The following is a 27,500-nucleotide window of genomic DNA, read 5'->3' on the forward strand; positions in this document are numbered from 1 at the left end:
CTAAAAGAATTTTGTAGTTCTAATATTACAACAAAACAACCGTGAAGTGCTTGTTTGGGAAACCTTCTTCTTGTATGACTGGATGTAAACTTGGTTCTCGTGTTTGGCAAGAAGGACGATTCGTTTGTAGCTAGAGGGGATTACGTCAAAAAAGGTATAAAAGCATGATGGACAATTCAAGGTCTAGAAGGAATACGAACTTTCCTCTTTGATAATACCGTTTTCCTGTTTTTCCTCGAGTAACGAAGAGTCATCTTTCGCCATTTGTTTTGCCATCTCTCTTTCCGATTCCACAAAATCGTCAAAGAGACTAGGCCAAGCTTCGGAGTCGTCGTAGTTTGCAAAATCTGGATCAATAGCCTCGGTAAAATTTAAAAACATATACCACGTATCCCGTGATATTCCCCTCAGTTGTCTGTTTTCCAAATAGACAAACCATCGATCTAAGACAGCCGGTACGTTCTTTGAGAAAACTAATTTCCAAAGAGGAACTGCGATGTTCTTCGGTAAGGCACGTTGCCCCTCTTCCACATCAAGTCCAAACTTGAAAGTGAAGCGATATAAATCCTTAAATTTTTCGACATCGTTTGTAACTTCGGCCTCCAAATCAGGGAATTTATTCTGGAGGCTTTTTATAGAGTCTACGTTGAGAGATTCAAAACCATCGACGAACTCTGTTCTCGTAAATCGGCACATTTGTGACGCATTGAACTTCCATGCTAAAACAAGTACGATGAACTCCGTAGGGTCAACTCCTAAGTCTTGACAAAACTTTTCCATACCATCTGCCAGAATAGCGTCGTCAGTATCGTCTTTATACTTTGCAAATAACGCGTTTATCTTTGCAAGATCAACCTCTTGCTTTAAATGGGGAAACGTTCTTATAACATCGTGACAACTGTTTTTGCCACTTATGACACCTTTGTCAGGAACTTTGTTCTTGTGAGGTTCGTTCATTTTACCGTCGTGTTGTGGATACGAGTGATTGAACGGTCTGCTAGAAACTGTGTTTGTGGTTTGCTGAGAAGGTTTATGATGAGCTGTATCAGTAGTCGAGTCAGCCACACACACTGAACAGCACTTACCCATAACCTCAGACCTCAAATTCTTAGTCGGCGCTCGGGTACGTGTTGACTACTTGAGGCAACCTTGACACAAACAACGATGTCCAATATTTGTCGACGTAAAATGAGTGTCACAAACTTTTCTTGCGATAGACACCACGTGACCGGATGTCCCACCTTCTTAACTTCCGGTGAACAAACACTGTGCAAAGCTATCTGTGCATACACTCTTTTTTTTTAAAGAATGTTGTTTTCCTGCCCAGGCTGAATATTCTTATTTTTCTGCCGATTTTAGGCTGAAAATATTCTTGTATTATTCTTAAATTGTAGCTTATGACATTTCCGTTTTAGAATTTATTGGGGTATCAATTACAAGTGTTTGGTATCTAGATCGGTATCGCGTTACTCGTGCTCCATCGCTTTCGTTATTAAAAGAAAGAATTTGTCATAATACTTTTTTGCGGTTTAGTTTGTCTTTTGTGCTGAATAATGTGTTAAATGTACTGTTCATCGAACTGTCATTAGCGTTGAACATTTTGCTATAGCTAGTGCGTCAACTAGTGCAGGTTTTTTCGCTTTGTTAGTTTCGCCGTTCAGAGAAAGGAATAATTTTATACGGTTAAGTTAAAAACATAAAATTGTATTGTATTATATCTATCCTTTTCAAAATCTCAGCCCCTGCTTTATTCTTAAAATATTATTAAAATTTCGCAAATTTCAGATCAGCCTTGATATTCTTATAAAATGTATTTTTATTAAAAAAAAAAGTGTATGAAAAAACTCCAACATCTCTATATCCAATAGGTCTCAAGATTAAACAAGATTCTACTTTCTTTCCTCGACCTCCATGTGGTGATAAAATACATTGAACTTCAAGTTTCATGTTTGTGAGGGGTATGTATGTAAAATGCCTCTTAAATCATTAACACTTAAATGATGCACGTGAGTAGCATTTAAGCACGTACGCGTACGAAATTTGATTTCTGATGAGCTGCACGTCATCTTTAGCAGAAAGTTTTTCATGCCAGGATGTACTGCGCGTGGCAAGCGTCGAAGGGGAACCGAGACGAGGCTGTCACAACCGTTGGAGGTTGGGCACAAAGAATGATGCTCGACCCAGCCTCCTGCGGCTAAGAAGATCAGATGGAACTTTTTCCAGTCCGATCTACACCATCTTGTATAAAACAGGTAAAATCATTAATGGGAACGAAACGCTCCTCCACCATTGTAAGTACATTTATCAGCTAGAGGGCTGCCAGTGCTAATTTTCTCTTTTTTCGAGTTAAAATCCCAAGACTTCGACAGTATCGATGAGACATACACACCGTCCAGCTGATAACTAAGGGTACTTTCGATTGACCGTATTCCGGAATAGGAATACATGGAATACAAGTTACAAATTCATCCATTTTACGGAGATTCTTATGAAAATTGTCAAACGCCCGCTAAAATTCTATTTTAAAGGTATGTTTATTATCTTTGTTGCTTCAAAACACCAAACATACCGTTTTAAATTATCACTCCACGTATTCTTATTCCAGAATAGAGTCAATCGAATGCACCCTAAAAGACCAGGAAGTTTGTGTACTTTAAAATGTCTTACCGTAAGGGAGTTACCACCGTTCATCAGTGGGTCAGTTGGTTGAGCATCTGGCTTTCATGCGGGATGTTGCAGGTTCAAACCCAGATCAACCCGGATCAACACTCAGGATCTTAAAATAACTGAGGAGAAAGTGTTGCCTTTGTAATTTTATCCAAGCCTTCTTGGATAAGGGCTATAAACCGTAGGCCCTATCTCACAAATATCTTCGGTCTTCATAAGTTCCTCTTGGGACGTTAAAGAATCCACACACTAATCAAGAAGAGTAAGGGATGAAGTCCCCAGTGTCGTGGATGTCCTGTTCTCTCCAGCAGAAGTGGTGGTTTGGCAGTGATGTCTCTAAAAAGGCCTGTGGTGCATGAAGCCGCCTAAAATGTGGTTATCTGCTAACCATAGTAACTCAGGAAGAACTTGTAAATAGAGACAATTACTGCTCCTTTGCTTAGCCCTACATTACCGCAGATAGTTTTGATTCTTTGGTATTGATTTAGTCTGTAAAAGATCTGGTATTGCGATTTCTTATTAAATGCTTACTCGAACTCAAGTTTACCAGTGTGTTTCTTAAACTTGCTTTTCACCAATGTGGCCCAGGTTTGATTCCTGAATTGACATCGTGTGAGGGTTGAGTTTTTTGGTTCTCTATTCTATGTTGAAGCGTTATTCTTCCAGTACTTTTGTTTCCACCTCTTACTATAAACCAACAATTTTTATTTAGCTGATCTGCCTTGTGTTCATTTGATTTAATTTATTTTCTCCCCATTTTGACTGGTTCTCATTGCACTGGAAAAATGACAAAGAAATAATATTGCTCCAGAAAAAACAAAATAATGCTCAAATGGCACCCAAATCTTGCTTTTTTTAACCAAAGAATTGATCTTCTGTTGTTTATGAAATATTATGACCTGAGCAAGACATCAATGTTTTTCAAACAAAAATTACTTTAGATTTTGAAGTGTGGCATGTATTCAAACAGCAAACACTGACTCACACTCTGAAAAGGGGAAAGCAAACATGAATTTCCTTAACAAGAGTCATTCTTTCCTCATCGAGTTTCAATAATATTATTACATGTATTCAATTCCACAACCATAAAATAATCCTGGTCTTCTGAAACTGTTCTTGAAGACAACTATTTCTCTAAACTTGCCCACAGTATAAAGAAAGTGCTCAAATTTTTCCTAAAAACCAAGAAGTGCTGCAAAATTCATGAAAGACTGAAATAAAGTTATAGACTTTTTTATTGTTACTGTTATTATTGACAATAATAATAATTATAAATTATTAGAAAACTATTTGCATGTGATAAAATAAGGATAACATCTATTGTATATATTTCTGACTCATTCTTCAGAGAATGCTATTCTGTAGTTACTGCTGGGGATTTACCTAGGTAGGGGATAGTAACCCCGGGGGGGGGGGGAGCTACTGCCATATATGGACTATATAGGTATGCCCCACTGTGAAGGGTATGGTTTTCAAGCAGTTTACTCTAGGATAGAGTATATAAATCATAGCCTTTTGGTCTAGAATAGGGTATCATTTTTTACGAACTGACCAGACTAAGGAAACCAGAAATTTCCACTCAAAAATATAAAAAATTCAAATTGGCAAAGTTTAAGTTTACATAAACTTACGTAAACAGTGTCAATAAATGGCTATCTTGAAACACCTCTGGATATTATTAACTGTCAAGAATCTGAATTTAGACGGAAATCGATGGGAGTTTACTCTAGTATAGGGTAGCAAAATTCAGCTGAACTAGCTCTGGTATACAAAAATTTGGTTTTATCAACGGAGTTGATAATGTAAATTGGCCACCGTACAGAGATTCTAAAAGCTGACTTTTCGAGCGTTAGCCCTTCGTCAGAGCGAATCGAGGGATTATGGGTTACGTGTAGTTTTTATAGTAGAGTAGGAGCTACGCTATTGGTGGTAACATGGCAACGTGAAAAATAGGAATATATTAGTTAAATGAAAAGCGTGAGGATTAAGGGTGCCGATTTGGAAGATGAATTTTTGTTCTAGATTCTTGTGGCTTTCCGTCGTACCTAGATGTAGGCAGATTAAAATGGCGAGCGACTGGCTTAGATGCATCCTTGTCATTCTTCTCAACATCGCAAAGGTGTTCGCGGAATCGGTCACCTAGTCGTCTACCCGTCTCACCAATGTATAATTTATTGCATAACATACAGGTTATGCAATAAATGACATTTGTGGAGGTACATGTGAAACGATCGGTGATCTTAACAGATCGCTTAGTTCCCGATATCTTGCTAAGATATCCAGGGTTCCAGGGTCCCAGTGGCACATCCCCACCCAGAACTTCTTAAAGTGCCCCCCGGGATAGTACCCTTGTAACATAAACTGTGAACAATAAAACATTAAATTTTATTTATATTTATATGGTAAGATTAAATGGGTAATCACATTGTACAGTTCCCTTGCATATAAAATTTGTTTTAATGACTTAATTCCTTTGCTCTTTAAGTCTCAGAGCCCCACAGAGAATTGGACAGATGATCTTCCAGTTTGTAAGTTGTCAGGTGTGGGTTTCTTAACAAATCAGAGGTATCGAGAAGATGGTGGAAGAAGAGAGGAACATGAGTTTGAGGATAGAAGCTTCCATTTCAATGTTGACGACACATATCTTTATGGTGTGTTTGACGGCCATGATGGGACACGTGCCTCAGATTTTACAGTGCAACGCCTCCCTGCAGAACTCCTGCTTGGGCAACTGACAGGTTTGTTATTCCACTTCAAACATAAAGTTAATTAAGGTCCATCAGAGCTGTGACGGGCACTGTGACCCCTTGTCACATCTTTTGCCATGCTTATGTTGGCTAAATAATTCACTGAAAAACGATGTCCCCATTAACCCTATTGATGTCCAAACCGGCCTAAACTGGCCAGACTTAGTATTTTACTCTGTCAATGGGGAACCCCTGGGAGTCAATGGTTTAAATTAATCAACATCAACAAATCTTGCTGTTGTGTCTCTGAAATGTGGCAATTGCTGTGAATTTCTCTGCAACCTACATGTACCAATTACTTACTAGAAATTGCTCCTGGTGTCTTGTTATCCTGACAGTCTTGCCTTTAACAACCTTGATTTGTGAACACACAATTATAGCATTAAGAGTTGCTTGGTTTCCTTTTTTTTTTGTGATCCTTGTGTCTCTGTGGAAGTTTTTTGCCGTATTTAAGTTGTCCCTCTTCGGAAAGTGTAGTGTGGCCTGATTTCAGTGTCATGTCACTCTCTCTGTGCTTGGCTGAGGTGTTCATGGGGGCTCCTAGTGATGCCAGTAGTTGACCTCCATGCACTTCCAAGCTTTGCGGTCCTGTGCCAAAGTACGAATTTTCTGAGGAAGAGAGGGGGATTTTCTGGATTGATTAGCTTTGACGTAACGGCATATTTGTGGAAATTATAGAGTTTGGTGTCCACCAGGTCTTGGCTTACCATGTGTTGGGTGGTACAGAGTGTATTTAGAAATGAGGTCCCCCTAGGGTCTCCAAAGACAATGGCCAAAGAATCTGGTCTGTCAGGCTTTAACTGGTTGGGAAAAGGGGGCTGTTCCCATTCTATCATCCCTTTCTGGCACTTGATGTCTTTCCTGGTCAACACAATGTATAAACCGAGATATTGAAAATTGTTGACATTCGCGATATTTTCTCCATCAAGCTGAAGACTCAAGTGAGGAATATTACAAGTACCTAATAACTTTGGTCTTAGTAGTGTTAATACATAGACCGACTTTCTTGGCCGTCAGGCAGAGCAAGTTCAATCAACTTTGGGCCTTTTCTAAGGATTCTTCCTGTTCCACTGCATCATGATGTCACTGTGATCACCGAGGGACCATAATGAAGCCTAGTTCTGCATTGCCACATTTGCAGAGTACCTAGTCCAGTATAGTGACAAATAGGAAGGGAGTTAAGGTGTCTCCTTTTGCAGGACACCTGTTTTGACTTAAAATTCGTCACCGGCTAGTTTCACTATCCTGAATTTTCTGGATGCAATGAGATAGTTTCCAGAGTAAAGCCTCTGTTGGTTTATGTCAATTCATTTTTGTTAACCCAGAAAATGGCTTACAGATGTTGACAGTTCACCTGGCATGAAAACACAACTCTGTCTTTCCTCTAGTTGAGATTTTTTTACAAACCTTCTTTTCTCGCCAAGGACGTCTTGCATTTTATACATGGCTGGTAGCATTGCTATCTTGATTTTTTGAATAAGAAATTCATAACTATTGATTGATCAGTTTTTTTGGTAAGGGTAATGAATCCTATCCTAACCAACGAGGCAGCCAATATATTGACCAAGTCATTGTCAAACTGTTGGTCAAATTATTGTAAATACGTCGAGTTTTTATATTAGTTTTATTGTAATTAGTTAGCTCTAATTTTATTAATTGTACACAACCACTTCAGCTTTGCTGAACTTTTTAATCGTGTTTGAAATAAATGCTGTTATTATAACTGTCTGCCAACTGTTGGTCAACACATTGTACACAACCACATCAGCTTTGCTGAGCTTTTTAATCGTGTTTGAAATAAATGCTGTTATTATAACTGTCTGCCAACTGTTGGTCAACACATTGTACACAACCACATCAGCTTTGCTGAGCTTTCTAATCATGTTTGAAATAAATGCTGTTATTGTAACTGTCTGCCAACTGTTGGTCAACACATTGACCAATACTTACTTTTTTTTTCTTGTAATGTACAAACCTGCCCTTTGTCTGTTGTTCCCCTTGGAAAACTTCAAACAGGTGCCAGAGTACGTTTGAAAGTGGGGGCTGTAGGTTTTGGTATGGAACACAGAGGTGTGAGGTGAGATGGGATAGGTTAAGGAGAAAACAACACTGTAGAAAAAAAGTGGGGGCCCTCCCGCTTTGCAGCCACTGTCAAAGATTGCCTTGCGATGTTTTTTCTCCTCAGAGTTGCCCAATCAACGAGTGAAATAATTATCTTTAAAAATAGAAGAACCGTAGCCAGGGTAAAACATATTAAAAAATTATTATAAAAAACGTTCACTGGCTATATACAGTTAAAAACTTTCGAGCTTTCGGCTGTCAGGCTGCAGCCTTCAATGGAAATTGTCTGGCTTTTCCAAAGCAAAATTCACAAGCATCGCTCTCATGGGTGAAAGGGTTAATGAATGCAATTTAAGTTTAATTTCCCTTTCCTTAATCAGCTAGCATGAATGATGATCAGATAAAGATAGCGATCAGGCAAGCCTTCATTGCAGTTGAAAAGGGTTTCTTCCAATCTTTGGATGATGCATTAGCAGAGAAAACAGAACTTCAGCTTCAGATGCCTGAGGTATGATATATATAGTGCAGACTGGTAATAGTTGATCCCATAAATTAATTTACTTAATAAATACAAGTTTTGTTATGGCGTGTCTGCAACGTAAGGCTTTTTAAATATGCAAGAGGCTATGGGTAGCATACACTTTGTTCAAAGGTTAGGAATTTTAGGCGATTTATTTTTATTTTCCCATAAAGGTCACAGTATTTCAGTATTTTTTCATGTTGTAATATTCTGGTCAGTATGTGCTATCATTGTTTTGCAGTTTACTCTGATTTATGCTCAGTCTGCAGTCATTATCTCATACCTGTGTTTTATATCCAGTTCAATTCTGTAGTCCAAAGTCCACATTCCATGACCCAACTATATGGTTAAATGATTCATTAATAATAATTGGCTTTATCAGTTTATGTGATTTACATGTAAAAATTCCCCTATATTGCAATACCCACAGTGTCATCAGGTCTATACATGAGTGATTATGGCATTCAGTTTTCAAGCAATTTATGCAATATTTAATAGAGTATTCAGAGGTACATTTGACTTGGTTTTATTGTGATGCTTTGACGAATCGTGGTTTTTTTAGGTTTGTCTACTCCAGACTTAAACTCATATCATATATGTTGGTTCTTTGTTCCTTATTCTGATCTGAGAGGTTTTTTTAGAACTGGGTAATCCTTTTTCTAGTACTCAACTAGTTAATACTTAGACTTTAATTAAAGGGATTGCCATCATTATTGTTATTGTCGTAGTTATTATTATTATTATTATTATTATTATTATTGTTATTGTTATTGTTATTATTATTATTATTGTTATTATTATTATTATTATTGCTAGTATTATTATCATTATTGTTATTATTATATATTTGTCTTCTAGGGTCTTAGCTCTTATGAGGCATATCAAAACTTCCCAGAGCAAGTAACCAGGATACAGGCTTTACAAGACGAAATCAGTGGTGGAACAACTGCTGTGTTAGCTCTTATCTTCCAGAAAAAACTTTTTGTAGCTAATGTGGGTGACTCCAGGGCACTCCTCTGTAGGGAGACTCCAGATGGTAACCTCTCCGTACAACAGGTAAACTTGATCATCAAGAGATTGAAGATGATTATTAGTTTATGAGGTTGTGATCCTTCATTGAGCAATCAAGTTTTTTGGTAATTTTATTTTATACATACATACCAGTACATAATATTTAACAACTAACACAATTACACTAAACTCAGTTACATCACCAATAGAACCACACAAGGTTGCAGCAGGAAGTAAGCATGTTTTAGAAGAGGAAACAACAGGCAATGCACTTTTGTCCAGGCTTGATTACAACGTTTATTCTATGTTGAATTTGAGTGTTTATTCTCTTACAAGTTTTTGTGTGGGATTTCCCCACACTTTGTCAGCACCGGCGATGTGGCTGGCTTTATTTGTATACGAGAGCCAAGTGTTTGTCACATGGTCTCTATTAGGAAGAGAGGACCCTGTGAATGAGAATGAGTGTTTGTGTATGGCGGCCATTACTCTTCGCGGCTGTTGTCATTTGGCAAATTTTGACTTGTTATCCTCAGTGCGATGAATTTACAAGGTAAGGGAAGTCGTCTTCCTTTCAGACGTTTGTATTAAGCGAGTTGTGCCAGCTATATTGCAAGGAGTCATGCCTTCAATTTTATATCGCACAGATATAACATAATGACAACGGTAGTTACAATTAGTAATTTGAAGTTTCCTCTTTTAACTAAGACTTGCTGACATGTTGCATGACGGCACCAGTTTCTGTAGATTCGCAAGTTAAAAAACTAATGCCTTCAAACTTCCTGTCAAAAATTTTCACATTTACTGGTAATGTTAAAACAGAAAAGCTAATTAATTTGTAACAGTATAGTTTACGTACTGGTTTGTAAGCTGGAAGCACGAATACTTTTAGCTGACAATTGCATTTGCCTGCTGATTTATTCAGCTTTATCATAAACAAATTCTCCTCTGCTACTAGCGACTTATTCCAACATTTCTGCTGATGAATAAAAGTAGACAGCATTTACCTCTTTGTCGAACGCAAATATTTCATGAGTCTCTGAAGCAGTGTGTTCATGCCTGAAGTGCATTGACTCTAACACATTTTGGCAGTTAATTGAAAAATATTTGCTGGCTGACAAACTCATATGCTCAAATGCACCTAATTGTAATACATTACAAGCCCTAACCTGCAAAATGTTTACTTCAGTGACTCTTAACTCTCAATCATCGACCCCTCCTTCCCCTGTGATAACTTGGGCCACGTCCAGCTTTGTCTGCTGACTGGGAAATACACAAACCACAGTAAATGGCATTTCCCATCTAATAGAACAGTGTAAATTTCCTTACCATTTGCCAAATTTTCCAGTTTTCAGTCTCTCATCAGCCAAAAACAATTGCAAATGGTAAGTGCCATCTCGTTGGGCTGGTGTGCTGATTTAGGAAAAACTGTTACCGTTATTCACCGGTCATCCCAATCGGTTTATTCTGACAAATGGTAAGCACCCCTAATTTCCTTGAAACTAGAAGTCCAAACAAGCTTCTCCCCTAACCGTTTTCTTGTCTGCAGCTTGGGGATTCTACAGAATCTTTTCTCAATATTTATCACTATAACATGACAAAATGTATTACATTTACTGTCATTCTAATCATCAATGTTTATTTGACTAAAATCCCACACAAGTATGCATTGCGGACCTATTTTTTAAATCAGGCTGCACATGAACTGCAGCCTGCTAGCCACAGACCAGGAGAAATTTAGACTAGAAAGATGTTGTGACGTGTTATTTCTTCAAGCTATCAAGGTGGACTTGGGTTTTTCTTATTCCTGAGCAACAACTTAGGGACTTCTCTTTTCTGTTTCTCTCTGTCCAAATTTCTTCGAGTTAAAAAATGGCAACCAAGCATTCCTTGTAGAAAGTTACTGCGATTTTCTTAATGCTGCGGAATTCATCTTCAGGCAGCAATGACCAAACTGCATTTTGGCTTCCATCAATAAACTTCCAATGCCAACCACTGGTGAAGAAATCAATAATCATTGGTGCGTGACCACCAATCAGTGTCTTTGGTTCCCACGGTACAGATTTGTACATTCGAGCTCAATGCCAAAGGAAAGCAATGGAATCTGTACGAATATCTTTACTGAAGAATTTCTGAAAGCATATCGTAATGGTATTCGATCTCTGAACTAAACAAAACTCCACTTCACTTTCTGGAGGTGGAATTGATCTTCCCGGCTATGTTTGGAAATTTGATTGATTTAAGCCAAAACGCAGTTTGGCATGTGGTGCCTGCAGGTGAGATTCCACAGAATTGTGAGAATCACAGCAAGAGTTAATGTAATGCCTTTAAATTTGTGCCAATTCACAGTAATTTCTTTAAATTCTACCATGAAATTTAGAAAATGATTAACAATAGAATAGAAAGATGGAAAAGTAGATAGGTTTTGTCCTCCCTGGTTTTCAACCTATTGTTCTCATTTTTCATGCATGAGTTGGAATAGAGTGTTTTCACTCACGTGATCAGTAACCTTGTTTTTTTCCACTGAAACAAAAGAAAACGTTTGCTTGATAATAGACTTCAATTCCCAGAGGATTAGCTGAGGACACCAGCATGGCCCGCCGTGACGTCATGTGAAAACACTATAGCCGACACTACAGAATTCAAGTCCCATTTTGTTTCTCTGCTTGTGCTTAGCATATTGATTAACCAAAGGCCATTACTCTCATTTGTAGCTTAGTGTTGATCATGTTACAAATAACAAGGAGGAGCTGACTCGCCTGGCAAATCTTGGTCTCGACATTCAGCAAATTGTAAGGAACCACAGAATTGGAAATCAAGAGAACACACGAAGTATTGGAGACTATGGGGTGAAGGGTGGCTACAAAGACTTTGATATTCTAAGGTATAGTAGCACCACTTTTTTTGTCTTCTCTCAGTCCACATTGTTGTTTATCAAAAGTGCTGCTCTGATACAAGGCCTATGAGAGGCCTTCCAAAAGCTAGAGCCGACAAGCCACACAAACTATAAACTCGCAAAATGGAAACTTTACAACAAGCAACAGGGACCAGAATATGACACAAAAATGTCAACAGTAACATAAATACTAAACAAGAACAGGGACATTTAATACCTAACATATGCAGAAACAAATCTTATCAAGGCATGGATGCCACAGGAACCAGGTACCAAAGAAAATGACCATTGAGTTAGGTCACAAATATCCAGAAGGTAACATTGAACACTCAAGAATAACATTTGCAAACATGCAACAATAAAATCGTCGAACACTGAAGGAAGACAGCCATTTTTGGGCATGTTTGTGAGAGTGACATGGGCAGCACACGAGATGCAGAAAGGTGATAGTGAGACCTCCTATGAGGCAAAACTCTTAAGAACTAAAAACTAAATTGCTTACAAGGCAAACCTTTTGAAAGCTAAGAAAAAACCTTTAAACGCCACTCACAATCTCCTAAAGGGACTTCCATCAAGAGCTTGTGTAATTCTGCGACAAGTTACCGGTTCATGGAGTACGTGGGGAAACACTGACATTAAACTTTACTAAAACTACCATGACTTTTAAGAGTTTCACTTCTGGCTGCGGTCTATATAGGCTTGTACTCTTTTCTAGCAACATTTCAGGGTTGGGGAAAAAGTCTTAAAAGTAGGAGAACTAAAAAATCTGGACATTACCAGTGAGGACCTCACTCTTTGTCTTTTTACTGGTAAATTGTAGGCTTTGAAAGTTCCAAAAAACTGTGAAAACCAGCCGGCGGTTTTGAAGGTGGGCGAGGGTGCATTTTGACACTGAATTTTGTGTTTGGTCCTTAAATCCCCTCTTATGTCTAGGAATGCACGCAGCCACGAAAACTGCAAAAATCGGGAGCCCTGTTACAAAACTGCGAAAATTACAAGAATTGCGAAACAAGAGATTTTTCGCAGTTTTTGGAAGATTTCGTTGTTTTCTTTCGGGCTCCTCTCCCCTCGGCCTTCCATCTTCTCTTAACTAAATTTACTATGTTTACGACGTCAGCCATTTTCTGCAATTTTTGTAATGTTCGCAGTTTTTTTTAAATCGTTCGCAAGTAGCAAATTTTAGTGATATTTGTAGTTTTTCGAGGTCATAAGTTTTTCTCCTTTCACAAGCACTAGGAATTTTCTCAGATTTTTCTCTGATCATTTTCAGTGTTGCTTCAGGAGAACCAGTCATTGCGGAACCCCATATTTATGGTGGAATTCCGATCAATGAGACATTCTATGCTTTGGTTCTGATGTCTGATGGAGTTTACCGTTCAATCGAAGAAGTTGCTGACATTGAAACCGACTCCAACGTTGAAGTTGTTAGTCTCGTCGTCGAAGAACTCCACAACCAAAACAACCTAACTGGTGTAGCCCAAGCTGTTATGGACAAAATAGGAAGGAGGCATCATGATACATACATGACCCAGTTGTCCAAGTGTCAGAAGAGAGATGACATGACGTTACTGATTAGAATTTTCAAGGAGGAAATAGCAAACAGCCTGAAGAGTCCAAGAGCTTCTGGCAGGCAGGCAATGTCAGGTTAGAAACAGTTTCTACTCTAAAGGCCCACCTTCAACCGACAGGCTTTTCGTCCTTTTCGACCGTTTGTCTTTGTTATGGAAATTCGCATTGCTTATTGTAGCGATCTGATTGGTTGAAATAGTAAAGCTAATCAGATGCCCTTTATCGCCTTAAAAGAGAGAACACATAAATATCCACAGGCAATGTTAATAAGATGTAGTATCAGGAAAGGGAAATTGGTACTGGACAAGAGAACGACGATACAGCGACTTCTTCAAAGAATGCATAGGAGACGTCTGTCTGATTCCTAGAAGAATACTATTCCAAAAATAACATCCTATCACATGTGGAGAAACGTCCTAATATTTGTTCTAAAAGGAGCTAAGTCCATGTGTGTGGCCTCTTTCAAACTTCCTGCGAAGATTTCCTGCCCTAGGGCAAATATTCCAACATCAGTTACAAATGAGTTTGGTCTGAGATTAGGGCAATGAAAACTTGACGATGACGATGACGATGACGATGACGACACAATGACCAATGTGTTACACAAAAATTTGGTGTTATCATCGGAGTTGATAATGTAAATTGGCCACCGTACAGGGATTCTAAAAGCTGACGTTTCGAGCGTTAGCCCTTCGTCAGACCGAAGGGCTAACGCTCGAAACGTCAGCTTTTAGGATCTCTGTACGGTGGTCAATTTACATTATCAACTCCTTTGATAAAACCAAATTTTTGTGTGCTACTTCCCCACCGACGCGGCACCACAAGTTTCTTTAGAAACTACCCCCTTTTATTAATGGCAATGTGTTGCCCCTCTGAATATTGGACTAAAATTTGCTGCTTGTGGCACAAACACAGTAAAACCTGCTTCATTTCTTGCCTGTTAGCCGCAGTTATGGAGCAAGTTCTGAAAATCGAGAAGTACGCCAAAAAAGAGGATTTTCTTGTTTTTATGACAAGCAGATGGAGTGTGCGTTGTGACTTTGATGTCGCTTGCGGACTGCATCTCAGCGCTCTGGGTTCGAATCCCAGGTCGTGTACTCCAAAGTTCACTCAGCTTTTTGTCCATTTATGGTGGGTAAAATGATCAGTACCAGTATCACTGTTACTGATCTACTGGACAACTTTTGCATGCGACGGAATTGGAGTAGCGCTCACCCCTGCCGTAAGTTACGGTAGAATCTGAAGAAAAAGGAGCCTTCGAGTTGCCTTCAACTGCGGTCGGTCTCTTGTCTTGTCCACGACAAGCACCACCCTCCTGTTGACTCCAAATGTGACAGTTGTCTCTCAGTAAGACTGCAAAATTATTCATTTTTTGCTCCCACCAATGTCAAAATATCACAAGCAACTCCTACTAAAAGGAATGGGTTACGTCGATGGTGATGATAATGCTGACGAAGTATTAACCGTGCCGTCGAAATTGCCGTTGACCCGTGAGATCTGGGGCTACCCTTTTTATCGCTTTGTGTGAGATCTAGTTTAATTGAGCATTCTTGAAATTTTTGTCAATTGAAAAGACTACCTTACTACCAGAAATACAGCTGAAAAATAATTTATTGACCAAATTTCATTTAAACATCGCGTGACGAGCCACAGTGTCATCATCATTATCATTATCATCATCCAGTCGTCTCCAGTTTTTTTCCATGTAGATTAATTAATGAACAATCACATGATTTTGTTGCTACAATTTGGAATAAATAGGCACTTTTAATTTTCTTCAAATGCTACAAATCGGTCCCACCCTACGGACTCGTATAATTAACAATTATTACATGAGCGCGCGTTGGACATGAAATGGTAAATAGCCAACGAGGCGCTACGCGGAATAATTGTTTTATTAAATTCCTTTAACTCCAAAAATTTGGAAGTAAGAATTACGAGCGAAGGAAGCGAGAAAATCCGAGCGAAATCACAAAAACTTGATGAAGATGCGATGTTGTTTAATACCTTGTGGTCAGACAGAGGTAGGCTCATCACAAAAACATTTCTTGCCTTTTCACGTACTTCTAAACGTCGGAATTGATCCAAACTTTCCACATTTTTTTTTTTCTACTTTGACTTTATTCAGAGAGAAATTTCGCTTTCCGGGGAAGAAATTTTTAGCTTAGCAGCGCCGGCTTAGCGCAATCATTTACCATATAAGGTCAAAGTAAGTTATATGAGCTGATAACTGAGATTGAGTGAACCAATCAGAGCACGCGAAATGCATTATCCATTATCCGAGGTTGAGAATTTAATAATTTCCTTGATCTTTGAAAAAATTACTCGTGCTTATTTATACCAAATGGTGTATTGTGGGCTGTCACCCTCTTTGATTGTTGTTGAATCCATTTCAGGTATGCCTCCAGTAAGTCCTGGCGTTCTTCCGGTATCTGTTCCGTACAACCCAGCAAATACGATTTCCGGTAACGCCCCATCCCTGTACATACCGCAAGGAATTCAGCCTAAAGAACAGTCGCAGTCCGTCAGTTCTCCGAGCTCAACTACATCCACTCCAACAAACGCGGCCCCACCACTTCTCACTGTCTCTAGTTCGCGGTCTGAGACGCAAAGTTCTGCCTCCTCTACAAACCAGTCCTCTCCTACGATGAGTATTTTGGGGCCAGGTGCATTTGGAAAACAGGAGACAACCCCAGGAGGAGTGGAAGTTGGTCAGACCGAGGGCGACGGGAAGAAGCATGGTGAAGATGTTAGAGTCGAGCCGTATGTGAATTTCGCGGACTTCTTTCGGCAGGTAGCGGAGTTCGGAGAAGACCATGTGTACGGATGGGACAAAAATACGGCCGAGACAGCTGCTTAAATGATTACAGACGAAATTGAGGAAAAATGCGAATACGTAATAACGTTTGAAATCATCAGCATGCAGTTTCTGTAAGGATACGTTCAACTCACTCTGAAAACGTCCCAAGAGACAATGTGTTTTTATCCAGGCTTGATTACAATACTTGCCCCATTATTGAAGATTAGTTTGTAATCTCTTACCAGCTTTTCGAGTCGGGTTGGACACGAACTGCATCCAGCTAACCACAGAACAGTGGAAGATGGCGAGGACGTGTTATTTTACAAGCAATCAAGTTAGAACTGAGATTTTTTATTCCAATTTGCATTGTCTCCAAGGAAACGTTCAACGCACTCTGACTTATGTAAATAGAGCCTATTCTCTCCCACGATGAGCGGCCATGATTTTCAACTCCAAAAAAAGGAAAATTGGGGAGGTTTTCCTTGCAACCTTTTTGATTGCAACACACTCAGGTGTGAAGCTTAATAAATGTAACTTAGAAAGCTATGATTAGTCTCGTTCCTATTTATATTCATGACTCGTACACAAGGATGGGAGTGCAGCTCGAACTGTGAGCCTGAGTGTTTAATGCCGTCCGAGTATCGTTACAAAGCTCAGATAAGATACTAGTTACAAAGTAAACATAAAGTAAGAACCACTCAGGCTAAAGCATGTGCAACGGCCTGATACGCAAACCCAAAAACCCAGTGGGAAAATAGGAACGTATTCCCCAACCAAATGCAGGCGCACTAACCTCTGGGGGCTAGAGGTAATATAAGATTTCCAGACATACAAAGTGATCTAAAATAAAATTTGAAAGTTCGAGAGCTGAGATGAATACATTACATCCTGACAAACCTGATATATCTAAATAACAATAGACTAATTCAATGCCATAGCGGCACCCGTGCATTTCATGCCAACAGGAAAATATTTACGTTCTTTGTCGCTATCACTTACAGTTCAGCTCCGCCGAATGTAAATACATTTTCTTATCTTAAAGGCCCATCTTCAACCGACAGGCTTTTCCACCGTTTGTTTTTGTTATAGAAATTCGCGTTCCAAATTGTAGCGATCTAATTGGATGAATTTCATACATATAATGTTCCGCGACACGCAGTGCCTATCGCTTAAATGTGGGCCTTTAACAAACCGTCACTGTCCCGTCCCCCGGGAGAAATGCGCAGGTACAAAAGGGTAATACCACGGCCATGTCCCCGATACTCGCCCACTACGTCCCGGAGGTGGGAGTGGGGGGGGGGGGGGGGCGGGTTTCAATTGAGTAGTGCATGAGGCTAGAGAAAAATCAGAATCAGGTTTGGATTAGTTTTGGTTGCTATACGTGGATATCAATTGACTTATTATAAAAAGGTAAATGATGTAAAGAACTGTGTTGGGTTAAGCACGTTCGTCGTTGGACGTAGTGTAGTGGTGAAAACATAGGGCTACAGATACGTAGGGTCCAAGTTCGAGTACTTTCAGTCCATTTTGGGGGTTGATAGCTGCTTGGTAACATGAGGTTAAACTAGTTAAACTCAACCTGAGACCGGATTTGGCCGACAACACATATGGTTCGTATGCCCTTCTTTTTCTCTTTGCACGCTAATCAAGCGTTTATTGACACTAATCTTTTTGTTTTGAGAAAGTGGCGATTTTAGAACCAAAAACTGATCAACGTATTTTCCGTTAGCCGATCAGAATACACGAAGGCCGGCGCTGAGGGTGGAAAAACACGTGCAAATTGTTCTCTTTTTTCCCGAGTTTCACGGAGTTTGCTGCTTGTTTTCTACATAAGAAGATGTTTGTGGAAAAAAAGTACCCCAAAATCATTTTCCGGTATGCCAAAGGTGGAAAAATTAGGTTTCATCGTTATAGATAGTTCATAACTGACTCCTTGCCGCAATTTTCTTCATGAACTCACTTGACTCCCTGCTGACCGACAAAACAACTTCATCGAAACTCTCAAAATTTGACGGGAAAGGATTTTCATTTTATATGGCGTCTTTTTCTACAAACAATGTTTAAAAAGACGCCTTGTTTTGTTCTTGCTCTTTAGTAGCTAAATACTTGAAAACATCGCTTTCACTAAAATTGCAAAATTCCTCTCCTTTTCAATACCAGTTTCAGCATTTCGGACTCCTTCAATTTCACTACAGCCTGTTTCGTTGTTATGAGGTCTCATCAATCAGTAGTCCATTGTTTAAAAGGTTACTTAAGCCAAGCCGACCACAACACCGGGAAAAACGCATGTTGAAAGATGGTGGCATCGAAAGCTGACGGTTGTGGACCTGCTATGTAATGTGCGGGATCTTTAACGTGCCATAGAGTTTATGAACAAGGGTTCTGAAACGGGGCATACGCGCGGTTTATAGTCCTTATGTGAGAAGTCTAATCATTTGCGGATGTAATTACAAAGGCAGAACTTTCTTCAGTTTCAGTTATTTTTAGGACGGTGCCTACTATTGTTATTGCGCATACTTTCTGCGCATCTCGAGATATTCGGATTTCCTATTGCTGGTGCTTATTAATACAGGACAGGAGCCCATCTAGGGATATTTTTGCGCGGTTCAAAACTATGCGTAGAAAGCAGAACTTAGCAAGTGATCTTGGTATCCAAAAAGAAAATTGGGGGTAACCACGCATTTTTCAGAGATAATTGAGCTACAATTTGGAAAAGAACGCCATACATTGCTTTGTATTTTAAAACTTTTTACAAATATTGTTGATTAATTATCTTCGAAAAATGCGTGGTTACCCCCAATTTTCTTTTTGGATTTCAATAACACTTGTTAAGATCTGCTTTTCCCGCATATTCAGTAAACCGCGAGAAAATACCTTTGAATTAGTAGGCACCTCCCTTCGACCTCCCGCATGGCAGCCCGGTGAAGCCACCGGTGCGCGTTTGCTGATTGGCTGATTTGGTGCTAGAGATCGCTCAGCTACCGGAAGTCATGCGTGGCGTGAAACCCAAGGCCAAGGCGAATCTCAATATGTTTGATACTTTGACGTTGCTGAATGACTCGTCAAGGGCATTTTTCCACACTCTCGCCCAATCCCGCCCCTCCCCTGTCAGCTAAGATGTCTAATCATCGAGTGAACTATCTCGAAAAAATATTTAAGAGACTTAACTCAAGATCGCTACTCACTTACAACTGTTATTAACAACAAGCGAGAGATGTGGGCCAAACCCTAACTTCTTGACATTCAAAATACCTCCAGTGGCCAGACTGATTGAAAAAAAGATATTTTCATTATAGATCAGCCAGGTATGTGTTTTAGTTTTCCTGAAAACGATACCTCTTTTTTTTTAAGCGTGCTGAATTTTTGTAGGGATAATCCCTTTTTCAAGTGACGCGCCAAGCGCAAAAACTCACGCCATATGGTGATCCTTTTCTTCCTCTACAGAATATATACCTCGGTAGTATTTATATAACATTTTTTAAGGATAACGGAGTTCCTTTTGTCTTTGTTTTGTTGTTGTGTATGACGACAGCATTGATTTAACCAAACGAAGCACATCGGAGGTTTTGTTTGTATGACGATGACCTCACGTACGATCACTTCGGAATTGCCTTAAATGGTAGCAAAAATTTTCCGTTCTTTCGCCATACAGGAAAACCCGCAAGTGACACCTCAAGACGGGTTGGAATTTTACATGAATATTGAACCAAAAATTTCTTTCGTGACCGGAATGTTTGCCCAAAGAAAGTGAAATATTTCACATTCTTGTTAAAGATAACACAATACCCACGAATCATTGGCAACTTTTTATTTACTTTGGAAATTGCTTTAAAGAAGTGCTAGATTTCAAGCAAGGTTTTTGTTTTGTCAAAGTTTGCCATCGATTTACACGATGTCCGTTTTCTGAAAAAGATCGACATATTAAAAATAATTTTGCAGAGGTGTGTCTTGAGAGGAAGCTAAGCTCCGATGATCATTGTATCAAGTCATATCGAGACGTAACGTAACCACTGCTATCCGCAAATAGACGCTCAGCTGGAGCCTTTACAAGGCTTAAAATATTTCCTGTTTGTTTTGTCATTCATCTTTTTGTTGTTGAAAAAGTTAGGTTTATGTTTAAAGGAGCTTGGGAAAACAGAAGTAATGTGTTAAATACTTTATTTTCCTTCACGCAAGGTAACGAAACGTTGCATGACAATTCCGCCAATCAGGAAAGACTTATGACGTCATGTCACGGGGGTGAGGCTCATTGTAGGTTTCATCGGCGAGAGTTCTTGGTGAACTCTTGTGGAAATATTTGCAACTGTGATAACCTTTTCTTTATTTCCCCTACTGGAGACCGGTTTGGAAAGCAGCATTTCATCTGCTTCGAAAAAAAAAAGTGGTTAGTGTGGTTGGCTGAGCGCTGCTCGCATTGAAAGGCAAGCATCAAACATGGAGAATGAGATGAAGTACTTGGCCGTAGATCGGGCAACCATTGCTGATCCGGCGGCCCAAGCAAAGTGGACAGCAAGAAAGTTAGTATGGATCCCAGACGACGAACATGGGTTTGTTGCAGCCAGTTTGAAAGAAGACAAAAAAGACCAGGCCGTTGTTGAGTTGGAGGGTGGAAAGCGAAAAACAGTGAACAAAGATGATATCCAAAAAATGAACCCACCCAAATTTGAGAAAGTGGAAGACATGGCCGACTTAACCTGTTTGAACGAAGCTAGTGTACTCCACAACCTAAAGGATAGATACTTCTCCGGGTTGATCTACGTAAGTGATTTGTTATTCTTAACGGGGCTGTGTTGGGTGTTAATGTTATTCGGGAGTTTGCATCGCGTCTGAATTCTGTCACCGGAAGTTAGGTATAGAAACCATTGCAGCATTCATCCACTGAAAATGTGATCGGTGAAGTTGTTATTTCTAATAATGGTCTGATTATTTCCACAGACATATTCAGGCCTTTTCTGTGTAGTCGTCAACCCTTACAAACGCTTGCCCATTTACACCGATAAAGTTGTGGATTTATACCGCGGCAAGAAACGACATGAAGTACCTCCACATATCTACGCTATTACGGACACAGCTTATCGTAGCATGCTTCAAGGTTGGTTGTGTCTGTGTATCCAATCCCATTTTTCTGTGGTTAATAAGAAGAGCACCCTCTTTTAATAAACGTGCTTGTGAGCTCGTTCATCAATTCCATGCAAACAGCGCTCCAAATTGAAAATATTGGCTAATCTTTCTTTGCACCGTTTAGAAGTCACGAATTCGCCTGGTTTTTATCTCTTAATTTAAACTTTTAATATCTTTCAGGTTTGCTTTAAGTCGTTATCGATAATTGCATAGTTTTTGCAGCATGCAGCTAAAAGCCGAGTTTATTTTCAGCAAAGGAAATCCTTGTTCTATTGCCTCCCAAACACACCTTTAATAATTCCCCTTTTTGTCCCTTAAAATGTTGTACATGTAAATTATTTGCTCTTCTTATAAAGCAGTCCATTTATTATGGACCTTTTTATGGCATTCATATCCCGCAGTTGTGTTAGTTTTTGCCTCCTCCCCTTGTTAATAAATATGTGTTTACTTTTCTTGGCGATTGGTTTACTTCTGCTTTCTACCGTAAGAACGTGTTCTTCATGAAATTTGTTTTGCGTGTGCAATTCAGATGTGGGACTCGAAAAGTACATGTTAGGTTTACACGATGTCATTTTCACGTAATGACCAATATTAACTTGGAATTGAAATCGACCAGCATACTAAACACTGGGTCGTGCTATTAGGAGCAACACGGGACCGAAGCGAAAACAACGAAGTGCATTAATCTTGATTGCCACTTGTTGTGGGTATTTGAAACAAATTATTGTGAAAAGCTACTCTGCTTTATAAAACATTCTTAGTTCAAAATCCCTTGAGATTCATTCCTTTGATTTAAGATCACTCTTTCCTGAAAAGAGAAAGATACAAAACATTTGACTTAAAAATAATATTATCAAACTCTGAAAATCAAGTCTGATCATTGTTTTTTTAATATTTCCTCTTGAATGCATTTTACTGAAAATTAATGCGACAAGAATTTTCATCACTGGGTTCTTAAATTACCAGACAATATTAAGGCTTAACAAACACCATAAACAGAATCTTGACAAAAATGTATAAGTTAAACACAATCTAACATTGGCACCTTACATTTCATGAGTAAAAAGGGATAATAATTACTCAAGAGATTGGATAAATTTCAGATACATAGTTAATTTAAACAAGGTGTCAGTAGGCTAAATGAAGTGATTTTGGGGTCTTGGATCATTGGTTTTGGAAAACAAAAAAGTGAACATGTTATTGATATTTACTCAACTTAGTTTTGTATTAGCTATTCGACTGTTTAGTTGCCCAAGTTAAGAGTATTCCTTAATCTTGCTTTAACCGTTTTAAGTCAACTGGTTGAGTGTCTTTCATTAACACGTACTCCCAATGAGAAAGAAGATCTCAAATGAAATAAGCAGGATGAGCCATATTATCCATATTCATAAGAAATTGTTGGCAATTTTTGTAAAACCCAATTGATGTCCAAACTTCAAAAGAAAAGGAAATGTTTTTATGTTTTAATTCATTGGGGTGAAAAATTACAGGTGATTAGATGATTTGTGTTTATGAAACTTAGCAATATTTTCTAGTGTCCACTGATACAAAGATATAATAATATTATGTATAATTATTTGTGTTGAAAAGTGGTAAAATAGTGTGACATTACACCAAGCCTGCTGCCTAACGGGCGCCCGGGCGCCTGGGGCGCCTAAGTTACTTGCCTGGGCGACCAAGTTTCTGTGCAAAACGGGCGCCTAAAAATCTTTCAGAACATGGGTCATTTCCACTTAACATCCACATAAATTTTGTTGCTATTAAGTTGACTCTAAATAATAAAACTATTAATAAATTTGCTAAAATCAGAGCGCGGTAGATTTTCACAAAGTAGCGACAAAGAAACAAATTATCATTCAATTGCAGCCATTTTATAACATTATGGCAGTTGGAGACTGGGTGGAACATGTGATTTGCCAAATATGGAATACCACAATTATGGGCTGTTTGTTGTGTCTTCCACATGTTCGGTTTTCGTCTTTGCTTGCTTTTTTGTTGATTTGGAATTTTGAGGGCTTTTTTTTTCCTGGGAGTCGGATGAGTGACGATTGGCAATATATCTTAGTTACCTGCTGTCGACCCCACGAGCTGGATTTTCGATCGATGCGGACGGTTAATTTTGGCGAGAATTTGCTAATAAAAGAAAACAATTAATAAATCTGGAATATTTGTGTTTTCATTGATACAAATGTGATTGTTAAATTTTCCAAGATATGCAAGGCTCTTACTGCATGCACAGGGAATGGTGCCGATTAAAGTAGCACAGAAAAGATTGTAACCTTAAGTACATACATTTCATGCCGTCAAAGGTGTGGAACGCTGTCAATACTACAAAATCCGAAAGATAAATAATTCTAAGTTGAAATTAACCAACTATTTTTTCTTGTAATGGAGTCATGATTCTCGTTAACCCTTTCACTCCTGTGGGGTTCCCCATTGACAAGTAAAATCGTCTGGCATTAGACAGAGTAAAATCTATAAGTCTCAGTGGCCCTTACAGGAGTGAAAGGGTTTTAATTAAACATCCAGTTGGTTTGTTGATTTACTTGGTTTGCATAATGTGTCTTCAAATTAGTTTCGCAGCTGTTTTTTTCGTAAAATTCAGAACAAATTAATATTTTTTGTTTGGTACTTCTTGAATAAGGCATGCCTGCATATGGGTAATAAAAAATAAAATCAGAGAGTGAAAACAGCTTGGTCAGTGAGGTCATGGAATTCCTCTTTTCAATTGCGTGCACAAATAGCCTATAGGATAGGGACAAACAAAAGAAGATTAGCACATCACCATCCTGGTCTCCAAAATATGTTGAGTGCAAAAAGTAGTTTTATATGATAACGTGTACATGTGTAATTAATTAATTAATTAATTAATTAATTATTAATCTGTAATTAATTCGGGGCTCCTAAAATTGTGGCTTGGGCTCCCAACTTTTATTTTTGGAAGCCCAAAGGGCTCCCAAAAATTCCCTTAGGCAGTAGCCTTGTACACCTTCTAAATTTTTCAGGAAATTAAGTCCACATTCTCTGTTTGTAGATCATTGACTTTTGGCATTGTGTTGTTTCTGGTGATTTGGTCCTTTTGTTTTTAATTACTTTTGTCTGTAAGTCAACCTAAAAGCAGTGGTACCTGTATTGTAAAATGTGGCCATCACAGGCATTCATTTTGTAGAAAGTACATTTGTACTAGTAGTTAATTGACCTTCTCTCCAATTACTTGGTTTCTTGATTCATTCATTCATTCATTTATTCATTAATCAATATCTTATGTATATTTCTGTTGCAGATCGTGAAAACCAGTCAATTCTTTGCACGTGAGTCAATTCATTCACTGATAGTCTTGTTACCCTGTAAAAAGATTACCGTTAGTCCATTGGTGATCAAGGAAAATGCTTTAATGTTTTGTTGCTTTAAAACTCTTGACAAAAATTCAGTCAGTTAAGCAGATCATTCAGTTTTTAAAAATTGTTTGAAATCTGCATGCTTGATGCTCTTTAGACTTGCCATAAGTCGACCTCATGAGAATCGTAGGCGAAAATATTTTGGTGAGCGAAGCGCGATTTTTGGATGCGAAGCAGATGAGTGAGCGACGAAGTCGTGATAGGTCAACTTGTGTGGCTTGCAAGGTTTTCATTTGCGTTTGGCGTCCTAAAGGAGATGACATCATTCGCAAGTTCTGCAATTGAATGGCGCAATCCGATGAAAACAATCGAAGATGTTTGTTTACTTTGTGCTAAAGGTATCAGAAACAAAGATAAAATAAACCGAAAGCTTACTTCAATCTTGAGTCGCCGCTTGGAAAGGAGATCTCCAGTGACTTTCTGGACCAACACTTGTTGCAGTAATTGTGCTCACAGAAACGAAACACTAGTTCGGAAGATAACAAAGTAAGGGAAAGCTTCGAATCATCAAGACAGTTAATTGATTTCACTCATGAAAGATCAGGTAGATTTCAGATGTAGGAGATGTGCTAGACCGGAATTAAACATGCTAGATTGGGAATAGAAGTAGAGATAAAACTTTATGAAACTTACCATTTCGCAATGCACACATTTTAAAATATTTTGTTTGAGTCAGCGGAAAATGTGTTGATATTAGTTGAGAACCGCCTCGGGACTTCCAGACACCAGTTTATACTTAAGATTTGAAATGTCCCCTAACTGTTGTTTCGAACAATTGTCTCCTACATATGATGCTCTAATGCCACGACAATTGAGGCTAAAGACCAGATCTTTCATGAGTGAAGACGACAGCATTGCAATCCTCTCCAAATAAACAATCAAAAGTGTATGGGGCTAGCTCAAATGTCAGACTTTTTCCAGCTCTGGTTGGAGCAGACAAACACATCTCTGCAAGACAGATATGCTTGAAATGTTTTCCTCTGATAGTCGTGCAATTCAGAATATTCTGTAGCTTCATCCATCACTTGTATTGAAAGTCACTTACTGAGTATGGAATATTTTGATTGACAACTCTTTCCCCTTGAGTCCGCAAGGACTACTCTGATTGGTCTAGCTCAGGGACCTGTTTTTGAGTCGCTAGAATTGACGCCAATCAAGTATGAAAATTCCTTTGTCCCATGTACCATCTACATGAGACCAAGGGCTTTTGAAAGTCTAGATACTCTTGTGAGTAATCAGGAAGTTCAAAAAAAAGGCTTATCATTTTTGCCAACCAAAATCTATTCTTTCATTGAATGGAAGAGTACATGTAAAGGCCAGAGGCTAGAAGTTTACTTAGGTTTTATTGGCGTGACACTGTTTGTGACCAAATTTGGTTATCTTTCACTAGTTTACGAGTTAATCAGAAAATTTGCCAAAGTTGTAGGTACTGCCAGATCCCTTTTAAATTGTTGTTATTGTTTTTTTCAAAGTGGAGAGTCTGGTGCAGGTAAGACAGAAAACACAAAGAAAGTGATTCAGTACTTGGCATCTGTGGCTGGACACTCCCACTCAAAGAAAGAACAGACACCAAGGAAAACCTCAACAGTTAGTGCAAAGGTTGGCGTGACCCATGGGCAGGTAATTAGATCTTTCTTCCTTTTATTATATCAACTGCTGTCTAGAAAATTTGGCCTTCTTTGCAAAGTACGTTAATTTCCTAGGATGAAAGTGCCCAGTTTGCTGGGGAAATATTTGTTGAAATTGCACTGTAGATTAGGTTTATAATCGCACTGTAGCTAAGGTTTACAATTTGATTAAGAAGCTATGAGAGAGTGGAAACCCTCTTATTCCATCAATTACATATAGCCTATCTTTGTCTCATGTATGGCTTCAACTCTCTAGTTTTTGTCTGAGGAAGCATTAATTTGGTGAGGCAGGACATTTTGGATACTTGCTTTTGCGATGCTTTAAATGTGGTTGTTTGCATAGATATGATAATTGAAATTATAATAATAAATAAATATTATTAACATTTGTAATGTAAAAATGAATGCTTTCTTCTCTGTAGGTGGAATTGGAACGACAACTTTTGGCTGCTAATCCTGTCTTGGAAGCTTTTGGAAATGCCAAGACTGTGAAGAATGACAATTCTTCGCGTTTTGTAAGTATTTTATTTATTCCATTTGATTAGTCTGAAATATTACATGATCATGTATTGAGGGATACATGAAGGAAAATAATCAGGCTGTGAACCAGCTGGATGTGGACAGTGATAAGGAACAGGAAAATACGAGTCTCCTATGGGGCAAAGGACTGCTAAAACAAGTCATTGGGTTTACAGAACACATTTGAATGTGGAATTTTGTCCTTGGAGAAGAGGATAACTGATTAAATAAATCAAATGAAACCTGCATGCCCGACTTTTTAAAGCTCATTTCTTGGCATTGGTAGTCCATTCCTAATTATTCCTTATTACGTAGGACCTGTTCTATTAATTTCATCATTCTGATGACAACTAGTGGACTATTAATATTTTCTTGTTTTCACTTCCACAAAAGTCATTGGGTTTACAGAACAAATTTGAATGTGGAATTTTGTCCTTGGAGAAGAGGATAACTGATTAAATAAATTAATTGAAACCTGCATGCCTGACTTTTTAAAATTCATTTCTTGGCATTGGTAGTCCATTCCTAATTATTCCTTATTACGTAGGACCTGTTTTATTAATTTC

General features: G+C 38.6%; 3 protein-coding genes across 4 annotated transcripts in view; 2 read left to right on the forward strand and 1 right to left on the reverse strand.

Moving 5' to 3' along the window:
* Positions 1-1,189, reverse strand: part of LOC137969654 (DCN1-like protein 3) — a 1,890-nt gene extending 701 nt beyond the window's left edge. The window contains exon 1 of the mRNA XM_068815985.1: positions 1-1,189. This exon is cut by the window's left edge and continues 701 nt beyond it. Within this exon, the coding sequence (XP_068672086.1) occupies positions 184-1,089 (906 nt within the window). The 5' untranslated portion in view covers positions 1,090-1,189 and the 3' untranslated portion in view covers positions 1-183.
* Positions 1,190-2,126: 937 nt separating this feature from the next.
* On the forward strand, positions 2,127-16,814 carry LOC137970846 (TGF-beta-activated kinase 1 and MAP3K7-binding protein 1-like). Of its 2 annotated transcripts, none has more exons than XM_068817466.1 (7): positions 2,127-2,252; positions 5,153-5,405; positions 7,856-7,983; positions 8,854-9,051; positions 11,718-11,887; positions 13,170-13,543; positions 15,865-16,814. In XM_068817466.1, exons 1-7 carry the CDS (start codon positions 2,208-2,210, stop codon positions 16,326-16,328), a joined length of 1,632 nt encoding a protein of 543 aa, XP_068673567.1. In that variant the 5' UTR covers positions 2,127-2,207; the 3' UTR covers positions 16,329-16,814. The 2 variants fall into 2 exon arrangements, with proteins under 2 accessions (XP_068673567.1, XP_068673568.1); XM_068817467.1 differs by having other exon boundaries at positions 2,178-2,291.
* Positions 16,815-19,456: 2,642 nt separating this feature from the next.
* LOC137970361 (myosin-10-like) overlaps positions 19,457-27,500 on the forward strand; it is a 47,217-nt gene continuing 39,173 nt past the window's right edge. Inside the window, exons 1-6 of the mRNA XM_068816882.1 lie at positions 19,457-19,573; positions 20,445-21,026; positions 21,204-21,360; positions 24,673-24,700; positions 26,260-26,407; positions 26,838-26,930. Coding sequence (XP_068672983.1) covers positions 20,703-21,026; positions 21,204-21,360; positions 24,673-24,700; positions 26,260-26,407; positions 26,838-26,930 — 750 coding nt within the window. The 5' untranslated portion in view covers positions 19,457-19,573; positions 20,445-20,702. The remainder of the gene's footprint in view (positions 19,574-20,444; positions 21,027-21,203; positions 21,361-24,672; positions 24,701-26,259; positions 26,408-26,837; positions 26,931-27,500) is intronic.

Source organism: Montipora foliosa, chromosome 9 (genome assembly GCF_036669935.1).
Source record: "Montipora foliosa isolate CH-2021 chromosome 9, ASM3666993v2, whole genome shotgun sequence".
In the NCBI taxonomy this organism is placed as follows: Eukaryota; Metazoa; Cnidaria; class Anthozoa; order Scleractinia; family Acroporidae; genus Montipora; species Montipora foliosa.